Source organism: Protopterus annectens, chromosome 3.part1, assembly GCF_019279795.1.
Source record: "Protopterus annectens isolate FY-2018-M chromosome 3.part1, PAN1.0, whole genome shotgun sequence".
Classification (NCBI taxonomy): Eukaryota; Metazoa; Chordata; order Ceratodontiformes; family Protopteridae; genus Protopterus; species Protopterus annectens.
Genome location: NC_056732.1, coordinates 1,486,974,096 through 1,486,988,727, shown reverse-complemented (window position 1 = coordinate 1,486,988,727; position 14,632 = coordinate 1,486,974,096). Strand labels below are relative to the sequence as shown.

General features: G+C 35.4%; 1 protein-coding gene across 1 annotated transcript in view; it reads right to left on the bottom strand.

Annotated features, from left to right (window-relative positions):
- Window positions 1-4,698: 4,698 nt before the first annotated feature.
- Window positions 4,699-14,632, bottom strand: part of NPY (neuropeptide Y) — a 243,737-nt gene continuing 233,803 nt past the window's right edge. Inside the window, exon 4 of the mRNA XM_044067548.1 lies at window positions 4,699-5,004. Coding sequence (XP_043923483.1) covers window positions 4,980-5,004 — 25 coding nt within the window. The 3' untranslated portion in view covers window positions 4,699-4,979. The remainder of the gene's footprint in view (window positions 5,005-14,632) is intronic.

The window sequence follows — 14,632 nt, the reverse complement described above, 5'->3', positions numbered from 1 at the left end:
AATAGCAGCCGATAGCATTGCCCACCCTATCTCAGTCCTTATAAATAGGTCAATCCAGGTATCGCACATTCCCTTTCTTCAGAAAAAACATCACACAGTATCCCTCTGCACAAAGGAAGACATTCAGCAGACATTACTAACTTTAGACATATAGCAATCATATCCCCCTCTCCAAAATACTTGAAAAATGTATTCAAAGACAATTGGTAAACTATGTCCTGCAGGAAAAACTCCCATCTGCCATACAGCATGGCTCCCTTCCTTCCCATAGTACTAATACTGCACTTCTAACTTATATCAATACTATCAATAAAGCTAGAGATAACAGCAAATGAGTCTTATGCTCTAATTCCTTCAACACAGTTTGTCACAGCAAACTTCTACCTCAGATGGCCCCCTTTGGTCTCTTTCAGCCCACCCTTCTATGGTTCAAAAGCTACCTAGCCACCCCCGTTGTACTACAAGGCTCTATCATTGGCCCCCCTCCTCTTTAACATTCTCACCAACACCCTCCACACATCCACATAACAGGCTTCCCTTACACAGTACACAGATGACTCCACACTCATTTGCATATCTGACAATGTGGCACACCTACAAAAAATTACTCAGGAATCTTCAGCAGCAACTGAAATGTGGCTTTGTAACTCACAACTCATGCTCAACCCAAAAAAGGCCAAACTACAACATTGTTTTCACCCCAAATCCCTCTGTCATGCAAAAAGAAAATTTAAAGTCTTCTCTCTTGATACTACAGCCATTGAAGTCAGTTTTCATAGCAAATTATTCTGTATGATAGTGGATGATTACCTAAAATTCAACCTGCATATACAAAATTGCATAAGAAAAACTCATCAAAAACTAGGCATGCTTTATAGAGTAAAAAACTTTCTCACTGACGCAACTAAATCTATACTTGCCACTACTTATCTCTTCCCCACACTTCTTTATGGTGCTCCCATCCCTAATAACCTTCAGGCATCACAAAAATCAAAACCTGAACAATGGTACAACAAAGCTGCTACATTTGCAGCACACGCCCCTTTCAGAACACATCACTGTATACCACTAAAAAGCCTACGTTGTTTAGGACTACCTCATCAACTGACATATACACAGCTTCTTACCACCTATAAAATTATCCAGAATCCATCTGCTTGTTCAACACAAAATAACATTCTACACAACTATTTTCCCAGTTGGTCATTACAGTCCAATGACCAAAAAACTCCTGTCTGTCCAAAAACCTGCCAAATCTGATGGGCATTGTTTGTACTTGTGCCATGTTGCTAAGGCCTGGAACTCCTTATCTCTATCCATCAGGTCAATATTCGCCCTCCCATCCTTAAAAAAACATTCTGAAAGGCTTCCTAGCTGAAAGCTGGCTCTGTTCTTGCTCAACACCAGGCTAGACTATATCCCTAAATGTGAACAAATACCTAATCATACCTTACACCAGCTTACTCTCCCTTCTTCATTCACTTCCTTACTTCTACAAATTTCCACTGGCTTTCTCTCTAAATATACCATAAGCCTGCTTTTCTCTTACTTCTTATTACAATTCTTGTTTGAATTATGCTAACTTACCTTTTATTACACTGTAAACTGGCTCAAATTTCTCTAATTATTAATCATTGTCATATAACTTGTACCTATTCTTAACCAATGTTTTCATATGATGTCTAATTTGGTATAATTATTTCAACTGTAAATGTTTTTTGTATTGGAAATTATTGTTCTTAAAATATTTTGTAATACTTTGGAGCATTTCTACCTGGGCCTCAGCTGAAAATGGGATCCTACCCAGATGGACTTTCCTGGTCAGTAGTCAAATGTCAATAAATAAATTATCTAGCGTTACCTTGAAGGTGATAAGGGTGCTAACTTGCTTGACATGTAATGGAAGTTTGTTCTAGAGGTGAGGGATACAGTGGGATATAAATTTAACAAATCAACATGTCTTATTTTTCTGGTGATGAAGGTTTAGCTCATTTAACTGGATATATGAGGTACCAACTGTTCTTTGAAGGAGTATGAGGTTAAACAGATAGGATCTTTCTTGACTCAAAAGTCTAGACACAGATATCCCCAGATGAGTCTATTAGAGATTGAATACAGACAAAAGGCTGTCATTTTGTTCTGATAACTAAGATTTTTGAGGTCACTGACATTTTTAGTTATGAATCTCTGAGGTCCCTCACACTGATTAATATATTTAAATAAATACACACCGATATGTGTTTCATATTCAATAATGGGAATAATGACATATGACTTAAGACTTCTTTGGATCTAGTGGGGATGAATTTGAAAATCTGATGAGTCACATAGAAGCCTTTCCGAACTATAGCAGAGGCATGATTGGCAAAAGATAAGGGATTATGAACAAGAGTGCCTTGGCCCCTTATGACAGTGTCCGATTGGAAGGATGCGCACATATACGGTATACCAATATATTTTGTTTACGAAAGTGAATTATGGTATATTTTTTCACATTTAATGTGATACCTTTGTCCTTGTACCAATTATAACCTGATTTAACCTGTGCTGGAGCAATTGTGAATCAGTGGAAGATCGAAAAACAATACCCACTTTACAGTTATCTGCAAACTTAGATAACAATAAGCCAGGAGTGTTGGCCTAAAAGTCTAAGCAACAAATACTAAATTAGAGAGGGTCTAACCCACTGAGCTCTGTGGTATGCCAATGGTAACATTTGTGCTTTAAGAGGTGGTACCAGTGACTCTAACTACATGGATTCTGTCAGACAACCAGTTAACTGCCCACTACACAACATAAGGATTTATATTCAGATTTACATGTTTGCCAATATAGTGAATAATGTCAAAGACCTTAGCCAGGTCTAGATATACTGTATACACCGCATAACCACTGCCCATTGCTTTGGTTGCCTTTTTATATAAATGAATGCGGTTAAGAAAGACAGGAAATTTCCCTTTAGAAGTTCTAATCTATGATTCTAAGTGGATGTGGGGCCAGTTCTATTGCATGATCTTTCAATATATCAGGGAGTTTATGTATAATTCATACTTTATTCCAGATGGGGATACTGTTTGATCTTGAGGGCTAACCTGAGTGAGCAAACTAAAGCCCCCTACTATGAATATGTCCATGAATTACCCACAACTCAGCAAATGTATGTTTCTATGTAAAACAGAATTATTTCAAAAATAAATGTTTTATCTTTTTCTTTTACATAAGACCACTGTATGATTTGTACTTCTTGGTGTTTCCATCTTTTTCTGCTGATAAGAGTTAGTAGTTGAACTATAGCTATGTAGGACTATGAATACAGATATGCATTCTCTGTAAAGTAGTAATATGTGGTAAACATGGATATATTCAGACATATGCCATGTACATTGTGGTTTGCACATATAAACAAATAATGCACACTCACAGATTAGAAACAGATGATCATGCTTACAATCACTTAATGACAGCTTATAACATGTCACACCTCTGCTTGGCAAGAAAATGAAAGGGGAGAACTCCTTAGTGACAGCACAGAAAAAGTTGCTAGCTGTTAAACCATTTTACTTCTTTCATTTTCTGGACAATCAGCAGTTTATCTTGCATGCTGCATTTCCTTAGACCATTAGACTATTTCCAATGCCCATTCATCACCTCCAGACCTCTGAACTATCCCTATTTTGGAGAAATGTTCCTAGATTCAGACCTTATTTATCCCTGCACAGAACGTCCCTATTTTTAGAGGTATGTACCTATTTTCAGATTTGATTTATTCCTTCATACAGTTTCCTGAATCCTCACCATCAATGAAGCTGTCTAGTACACAGAAAACCACACTACATGACCAACACAATTGTGGTAACGGTGATGTAAAGAGAACACATCTTACAACTTCCCTTTTTGAAGCAAAAATAAATGACATTGTGCAGTATAATTTATGACACAGTTCATTAAAGTCTCCAGATTTTACACTGTTTCTTTTTAATGTGCTTGTATTTTCTATAATTTTCACTCTCTATTTTTTAAACATGTTTCTCAGTTGTATTCTACATTCTTACTAGAAGGGGAAAGAGTTATGTGATATTTGGTATTCAAATTTTATGTGAAATAGATGTCCAGACTTTTAGCTGGCTGTTCCTATTTTTCAAGGGTCTTTGTTACTGTTTTTAATATCTGCAGGTGGAGAGGTACTGTATGATCACCTCACATACACCCTTCCATTCCACTAATACAAAGCATGCTGGAAAGGTGACCAATACTTAACAGATACATGCATCTAAATTCACAACTGTTACCTTTGCAGAGCATTATATTCAAAGTGTGGCACACATACAAAGTGTTTTTTTTATGCTACATGGATTCCTGCTGCATCCTAGCTTAAGAAACAATGACCCATTAGTTATGTGTGCTGTAGTGATTTCCATTAAAGTCACTTTTCCCCACAGAGCAAACCACTGACTGTATAAAGTTAACTTTATTAATAGTCAAGAATTTGCAAATCAGTTACACTACCTCTCTCTAGCACATTGATGTGTCTGCTAGTGTGACAGAAACCTTGGAGTCAGATGGACTTGTATAATGCTGCATTTCCTAAAATTACCACTAATAATAAATAAAAAATGTTAGCAGTTAGATTTGATTTGTGCACCAAACTGATACTACAGGTGACTGATCAATGCTTAATATCTTTACACGATTACTGCCTTTAAGGTTTTAAAACTCAGTTTTAATAGCACAAAACAATTTTTACTATACAAATAATAGTTTTCTTTTTTCAAGTCTTAACATGTTTGAATGCACAATATTTTATTTAAATAAATTTATATACATTGTGACGCAAGAAAGAACTTTCTACAGAATCCAGAATAATGGCTGCATGCACTGTCCATCTTTGGGAGATTAGTCACATGAGGTGCTTGCATTATAGCAATGAATTATGGGCTGAAAATGTGGAGCAACAGAATATGGGCTTCATATCATCATCATCACCACATGGAAGGATCTTGAAATCTGAAAAGCAAATGAACAGGATAAATGTAACTAAGAGTGTTTATTTAAGAAGACAATTATAGAATATTAGAATACATACTAATCAAAGAAACTAACTGTTAAGGTATCAGTCCTTTGTATTTGAGACCAAGTCAAGGCTTAGTTATTGCACCATAACTTATTTTATATAAACTGAAAGATTTCTAGATTATTTGTGAAAGCAAAAGTCAAAGTACCATTCAATGGCTGTGTGTGTTAGAGAAACATACAGAACTACCATCATTAAAACTATACCTCACTTTTTATTCTTTGTCCTAGAGTGGATGCTGTAAATGAGTCATTGGAAAGAATTCAGCAGATAAAAATGTTTATATCGACACTTAAAAAATTGTACTTGATGACATCAATGAGTGATTAAAATCTTATATGCTACCCATTGATATGTAACATTTTTGTTGTTAGTTTGGAAAGATGTCTTTCATTATAGGCAAACTAATACAGCCTTTTGAATTGCTCATCTTTATAAGTTTCATAAGTTTTTATTACTGTATACCAGCCTGAAGGCCCTCGAGGAACACATATTGTGAAAATTCTGGATCATAAGAATTTCAAAGTAAAAAGCCACTGCCAGTGATCTTTCAAAAAAAAAAAACAATCATTTAAAAATATCAATAAATTTTGGAATGAAGCTGTGTACTGCTAGAGGGGATGAGCCTCTTGTCACTTAACTAAGCTTAACATCACATCCACCTAGTCCCTACAGCAGTGTTAACCAAAGCTAATAGTTTATATTATATCTATTTGCAATATTTCTATATTGTTGACTCCTCCTCATGATTTTAGTTAATATAAGAGCACTATACATCTTTGCATCTTGTCTTACATAACTATTTTCATGTGTTCATTGTTCTCTATGTACCAAAATTGTAACTATTCATAAATGCATTCACTGTTATTGTCTGCACTAATACTGTACTTAAATGTGGAGGTTTTCTCCCCAGGCCTCCACTGAAAAAGAACTGCTTGTCCAGACGGACTTTCCCAGTTATCAAATGTAAAAAACAACTATATCCGAAAACAGCGTTCGCAGCAACAAGTAACAAAAACCAAACAGGAACAGCTAACGCCACTGGCTATGTGAATCTTGAGAAACCTGTAACTTCTTCTTTAAGTATAAGCCCAAGGTACCATCCAACAAACGAAAGCAGCAGCCCTCTGATAGTTCTGATGAAGCCTGTGTTGTGTACAGGTGAAAGCGCTTAACCGTTGTTGGTGTATGTTTCGTGTCCGAATAAAGTGTGGAATTAAACTATCAGATGGCTGCTGCTTTCATTTGTTGGATGGTACCTTGGGCTTATACTTAAAGAAGGAGTTACAGGTTTCTCAAGATTCGCATAGCCAGTGGTGTTAGCTGTTCCTGTTTCGTTTTTGTTAAATGTAAAAAACACAAAAAGAAAAATTTAGCAAGTCTAGACTTTTCACTGTGTGATACCTTAAACCTCTCGTATCAGAGGCAACATGAGATATATGCAAATTACCCTTTAAGGATAGCAGGTGTTTCAGCTAAATGGCAATTCTGAATGTTCATGACTTTTTCTTTTACTTTTAAGTCTATTTATTAACAATTTCAGGCCAATAAAGCCAAACTCTCTAGCTGTGGACATGCATGTTTCTGCATTCTTATGGCATCATCAGCACAGAATAAGAGGAATGTTTGACTTTTGGAAACACAGAGTTGTCATTCCAAACTGATATACATAAAAATTAGGGTGTCTACAAAATAAACCAACTAACAAACTAAAACAATGAGTAAAAAGATCACACATGAAGACCAATTGGTTAAAAAACACAAAAAGAAAAATCCATAAATAGACTTAAAATTAAAAGAAAAAGTAATGGACATTCAGAATTGCCATTTAGCTGAAGCACCTGATATCCTTAAAGGCTAATTTGCATATATCCCATATTGCCTCTGATACAAGAGGTTTATGGTATCACACAGTGGAAAGTCTAGCTTTGTTAGATTTTTCTTTTTGTGATTTTTAACCAACCTGTAGTACCAAATTGAAATCCTATGGTGGAGTAGGATCTTTATAAGGAGGTCACCTCTCAAAAAAGCCTTACAAAGCTTAGATGAAGCCAAGGAAGAATTGACAAATCCAATATGAAAGTTAGAGATAGCTGTTAACTTAATTGTTGAGCAGCTAACTTGAGAAGCTTCCTTGGAGCCAAAGATGCAAATATCTTCAGATCCAATCTAGAAGGTCCCAGCATACTCAGATCCAGGGACTCCAAAATGGATGGCTGGATCAAAGAAGAAGCTGAGAGAAGTGGAGTAGTCCAAACTTGGGCTTCCTGACAAGAAGGCGTAGGAGTTGGGCGAACTCGCATCTATATCTGTGTTGAGAGAAATCAGCTTCAGTCAGATGTCTGGAAGAATGACATAAAGCTAAGGATGGGAATTAGAGTGTCAGTGTTACAAAAGGAGAAGGTACTCTGAAAGGTACTGGATCAATAGTGGGTGAGTACCTAGCTCTTGGCAAGAGTCTCTGATCTGAAGCACTTGGATCCGAGGATGACATTATCAGATCCGGTGCTGATATAAGTCTCCTTTGTTTTAGACTTGGACAGTTGCGCTCCAGTGATAGCTTTACAGAAAGATGTAGGGAGTAACCCTTTCGAAATGAGTTTATTCTTTCAGTTCGCAATCGCATGTGGATTAAAGTTTTTTACATATAGACAGTCAACCTGAAGGTGATCCAGGCCCAGACAATAAATGCATAAAGAATAAGCATCAGAAAAGGGCAACGTGTGCCCACTTCTAAAATTTTTGGTACTTCTTAAAACCAACAGAGATTTTTTTTCTGGCATCTAATACAAGAAACGAAAGATCTTTATTTTTTTTTGTAAATTTGGAAAGGTAAAGGAAACAAATTCCCAACAATGGTAAAGTAGTGTAAATGCAAGAAAAAAGAACAATAACTGCCAACAATGGTAAAAAGAGACTACACAAAGTATAAGAAGAGGAAGGATTTATAGAAATTTAAAAGATACCCTATTATAGAAAAAATAAATATGAAAAATATACCATTTTATGGAATTGCTTGAGAGCTGAAAGTGACCACATCTATTTGCGAAATTGGCAAACTAAATCTGGGCTATGTTAGGGGTTGGCACATTATGGGTAAGGGAGGAGCTCGAGAACTTTTTGGTGGTCAAGAGCTAAAATAACAGCTGAGCTGGATCCAAGGATTGGATATGAAGCCAACTGTTGAGGATAGAATGAAAGCTGACAACATCAGATTTTATATTTTTGCCCAGATTTTGTGCTTTAAGAGGTTGAGAGGTATGTATCACATCAAGACCACTATGATACATTTCATGAACTGTGAATCGATCAACATTTTTCAGAATTTGCAATTCAGTGAAAGCACTGTGACTGCTGCCATATGTGCGTGTGTGTATATCTATATCTACACACACATATATGTGTGTGTGTGTGTGTGTGTGTGTGTGTGTGTGTGTGTGTGCGTGTGTGCGCGTGTGTGCATGTGTGTGTATGCAAAACAACACTCAGATATTGATGCTGCTAACATTGACACAAAATAATCAAAATTAAATAAGGTTAAGTCACTACACATAATAATATGGTAATAGATTAGGTGATATCTCTAACACAACTGAGAATAAGGAACTCAGATGGATTATTAAACTCAGAGCCCATTTGGGTAAAGGGCTCAATGAGCACATAGCCATCACTGCTAGATTAAGGCATAGGAAATTTAAATAATAATGAGATATTTGATATATGATGTACTTGTTATAACATTTGGGAATGTGTCTCTTTAAATTTAACATCTTGTGATTGGTTTATTTGAATGTTTAATGCTATAAAAGGAAGTGATGTATGTTTTTAGTAAGGTCTGATGAAGCAATTTTTAATTGTGAAAGTGCTTACCTTTTACTCATTAAAAAATTGGTTTGAATTTTAGAACACATTTGCCTGCCTTTCTGCTGTGCTTTGCCATATTTTTTGCTGCTTTTTTGGTCTTATTGGATTTACTGTGGCAACCCTGCCCTTGTGATAATTTTTTCTTTGTTTTTTGTTTCTGAAACTACTTGCTTTTACCACAAAGGGATCGTGGCAGAAAGTTTTATTAATGAAACGACTAATGAAGGTGTAATGCATCAGGTGGGAACTTTCAAGGGTTCCTTGAATCAAGTTTTACATATGAAAGATAATGCACTGTTAGTGGAAATAAATGCTCAGAAAACAAATGATGAGCCACTTGATAGAAATGATATTCAGAAGTTAAGTGAAGCCACACGGACATTTGAGGATAATTTATATCAGTTGAAAAGGTTACAACTTTAACGGCTTCATTTAGAGGCATGTTGTACTCTGAAAATCATTCCCCAAGGTCTCAGAGTACTAACCATGCCTACATATGGCAAGTCGCATTCAGAGCTGCTAGCTAGATGGCAGCAAATTAATCTAGAGACCAGCTTTGCATATATGCGACTACTTATTGACTATTTCTTGCCAATTGAACAGAAACGTATAAGGGATAATGAAAATAATTATGTGGCAGTGCAAGGTGTTATTAGGTCTGGACAGAGCGGATATACTGTTAAATGAATCTGTAGAGAATGTTAAAATCTATGAACCCAAGTTGATGCAGCAGAAAAGAAATAAAATTGAGTGGGACACAGATGACTTTGAAAAGGGACATGTATTTACTTGGCCAAAAAGGTCAGAAACTCATTCTACTACATCTGGACAACTGCACAATACTGTACAGACAGCGGAGGGTCTAGTCAAGTAGGAGGGACCAGTTCAAGTCTGACTCCTGTTGTTCCATTGGCTGATATGGTTTCTTCTCCTACCAACCAGCACATTTCTGTGTATGAAACACTTATTGCAGAGGACTCGCAGTTACAGAATCCTCCAATTAGAACAAGAGCTGTGCTTGCACAGAGCTCAGCAGGCTCTGATGTTAACAGTGAACCTGTGGTAAGGCTGAAAACTACGGCATTGCTTCTTCAACCATTTTTTTCGTTGCCACTACCGATCAGAGTGAAGTGCAAACAGTCCACAGATTCACTGGACAATGGAGAGCAAATGAAACGCAAGCCAGAAGGTTGAGGAAATGACAACACACTAAAGAAGATGTGGGTGACAACAGAAATTACCTAGTATGGAACATTTCATGTAGGTACCTCACTTCTTCTGAATGTGATTTACTTAACAAGGGATTATCTTTCATCGCTGCCAAATTGGCGAATGTGGTAGATACTTTAATTGACTTTAAGTTGACTTTGAGAAATATTCAGGTAAAGTTGATGTTTAATAATGAGCATAAAGCTGTTGATATTGACAACACTGAAATTACTTCAAGGGACACTGTGTTCAGAAAACCAAGTATATTTAATCCACAATATAATTCGACATTAGATACATTTTATAAGGTATGTGAAACTATGAAACTGTGAAATGGAACTGTGAAAGTATATTTAATCCACAATATAATTCGACATTAGATACATTTTATAAGGTATGTGAAACTGAATTTTATGAATAGTTTGACAAAAATAAATGTAAACATAATGAAAGAAGGTTTGAAAACCTTACAGCTGATGAAAAATCATTTGTAATAGCACTTGAGCTCGATCCTACTATAGTAAGACCCGCAGATAAAGGAGGCCACATAGTAATTATGGATAGTTATTTTTACTTTGAATCTATGTCCAAAATGTTGCAGGATATCTCTGTATATAAGCAAATGTATTTATCGGATACTGATGGCATTATTGAAAATGTTATAAATGTTTTGATGCAACAAGTTATGAATGGTATGGTGACTAAAGAATTGTTTAGTTATTTTGTGGTTGAGAGACCCTTGATTCCAATGTTACAGGGACTTCCTAAAGTCCATAAGAACTCGCAGAACCCCCCCCCCCCTTTTAGACCCATTGTGGCGGATGGGGATGGCTCACTGAGCCATTATCTGTCTATGAGGAGAAGCAATTGAAACCAGTGTTAGAACAGTATGAATACATTTTGCGGCATACAAAACAAAGGATACAAGATCTGTATTGCTTTGTTGATGGTTATGGCAAAGTTATGAGTGGTGCCTTGATGGCAACCTATGATGTAACTTCACATTTTACAGTGATTCCTAACACACAAGGAGTAATGATGGTCAGTAGCTTTCTTAAACGTAATAGCTCATATTCAGAAATGCATATAAATCTGATTTGTGATTTGCTTGAAATAATCTTACAGAATAATGTGTTTGTATTTAATGGTAACTATTACAAAAAATGTTAGGTGTAGCTATGGGCACACCATGTGCCAACAGCTACACCAACATGTTAATGGCAGAGTGGGAGTCTCAAAATATGCTTATACATCCACTAGCTTGTGAGCACCTAGAATTTTACAGAAGGTTTGTTGATGATCTTTATATTCTTTAAGTAGGGGATGAACCGAAAGTACTTGAGTTGATTGACTACATGAACCATAGTAGTGAATTTTTAAGGTTCACCGGAAAATTTTCAACTGATGTATTTGAATTTTTAGACATTCGAATCACTATCGATAATGAAGGTCATGTTCACACAGATAGAAATACGAAGGATTGCTATCGTGCATCATACCTCCACAGAACCAGCATGCACCCTGGTCATATATTTAATAAAATTTCGAAGGGCCAAGCAATGCATTGTTCCAGACTAACTGATAGGGAGACTAGATGGAATGAAGAATTTGGTAAAATGAGTGATGATTTCATCACTACGGGGTTTCATGAGCATGAGATTCATAAGACAGCAGTTTATGTCAAAGCCATGAGGAAAAATAGAGCCAAACCATATTTTTCTAAACCCCAGAAACATAATAAGGTTTACCGGAACCAGATAACAAGGCTTTATTCACCTTTGCCTATACTAGGGACAATAAGGCAATAAGAAGAATTCTACAGAGAAACTGGAGAATTCTTCAAACTGATACTTGGATAGCTCTGATTGTGGAGGAGAAACTGCCTGTGATTTATAAGAATGTGAAAAATCTGAAACGCAGGTTATGTTACCCAAAGGCAGAGCCATACTCTGAGATACAAGCTTCAGGGCAAGGGACTACCAGATGTGGCCACTGCAATTTTTGTGATTATGTATATGAAGGGACTGATTTTAAATACCCTGACACAGGGAATGTATTTAATTTTTACATCATTGCTAATTGTAATAGCAGGAATCTCATTTACTTAGCTCGTTGTGTGCACTGTTTTTCATTTTATGTTGGAAAAACCAACAGATGCTTGAGTGAGCGTATTAGAGATCATGTGTATTGTTACAGGAAAGAACATACATACAGTGCAATAGCAAAATACACATTAGAATCAGGAATACACATCAGTTCAAATTCAATGTGCTGCAATTGGTACCTGAGGGTAATAGATTAGGTGATATCTCTAACACAACTGAGAATAAGGAACTCAGATGGATTATTAAACTCAGAGCCCATTTGGGTAAAGGGCTCAATGAGCACATAACCATCACTGCTAGATTAAGGCATAGGAAACTTAAAAAATAATGAGATATTCTATATATGATGTACATGTCATAACATTTGGGAATGTGTCTCTTTAAATTTAACATCCTGTGATTGGTTTATTTGAATGTTTAATGCTATAAATGGAAGTGATGTATGTTTTTAGTAAGGTCTGATGAAGCAATTTTTAATTGTGAAAGCGCTTACCTTTTACTCATTAAAAAAGTGGTTCAAATTTTAGAATGTGTTTGCCTGCCATTCTGCTGTGCTTTGCCATATTTTTGCTGCTTTTTGGTTATGTGTGTGTATATATATATATATATATATATATATATATATATATATATATATATATATATATATATATATATATATATATATATATTATATATGGGTCTAGGACATTTCACTGAATGCACATTTCATTGAAAGTCAAATTAGTGTGCACTTTTCACTGAAAACTCAATTCACTGAAACACATTTCACTGAAAGTTATATATCGCGTTTTCTCTACTGTAGTGTGACCCTGGAGTTAGTATATATAGTAAGGGGGGTGTGGAGGCATCACCCCCCACATATTTTAAATTTGAACTATATACATGGATACTTGCAATTCCAATATATTACTGTTTTCCGAACCTAATATATACTTAAAATATGTGGGTGGCTATGCCCCCCACAGCCCCTGATGTCAGGGGGGTGCCCCCCACCCCCCCTTACTATATATTCTAACTCCAGGGTCGCACTACAGTGGGGAAAAGGCAATATATAACTTTCAGTGAAATGTGTTTCAGTGAATTGAGTTTTCAGTGAATTGTGTTTTCAATGATTTGTGTTCGGTCATTTGAGTTTCAATGAAATGTGCATTCAGTGAAATGTCCTAGACCCATATATATATATATATATATATATATATATATATATATATATATATATATATATATATATATATGGGTCTACTTCAAAACACTGAATTACTATAAAGTTGAACCACAAAACATTACGACCATAACATTGAAAGTTCAGAACACTGAACAGTGAGAACATGGAAAGTACATACCAATGATAATTTAAATCACTGAGTTTTATATCATCAAAAGTGTTACATGGTTATGGTTTAAAGTGTTAATTTTGTGGTATCACTTTTAGAAGTTGTATTATGTAGTAAATAAATTTGGCAGATGGTATGTTTTGCGGTTTAAGAGACGTTCTCAGGTTGTATAGTAAAAGATTATCAGACAACAGTTAAGCATTGCTGTGTTTGAGTGATGTATTTATTAGTTTGAAATAAGTCAGGTTAGTGTTGTGGAAAGTGATAGGATAAGTGAGTAGAGGAGTACGTTTTTATTTTGGCTGTATGTATGTGTTGTCAAGAAAATAGAGGTACATGTTTGAGATATTATTTCTATATTCTGTATGGAGATTGCAATACAGTGAGGAATAAGAAATTTACCTTGTCTCCACTGTAGTGCGATCTTGTAGTTGGTATATTTAATTTGCAGGGGGTGTGGGGGGTGCAGCCTTCCACATAGGAGGTGCAGGGGAGGAAACATTGAAACAAGTGTGTTTGTCGGTTTAGTTAAGTTTGAGATGGAGTGGGTATTACTAATGTGTGAAGTTTTCAGATTTCTGAACTTTTGATGTTATGGTCTCAATATTTTGTTTTTCAACGTTATAGTAATTCATTGTTTTGAAGTAGGCCTATATATATATATATATATATATATATATATATATATATATATATATATATATGGATTTACTTTGTAATTTTGAATTCTCATAATGTTGAACTACACAAAATCAAGATCATAATGCCGAAAGGTTACTACACTGAAATTTTAGAATCAAGAATGTTGAAATACCAAAATGCCTGAAAGCTATAAATAGGAGTCTATGCCTTTAAGATGCTGCACGTTAAACATTACAAACAAACAAAAAATGATTACAGTTAAGATACAAACAACTAAGCTAAGAAGGGGAGAGCATTTCACTACAGAAGTATTTCAAAAAAGTAAATACTTTTTACTTCTATAACTATAACTTTACAATTAACAAGGAAAACTAAATTAAAAATATTTGCTGAAAGTAAAAATC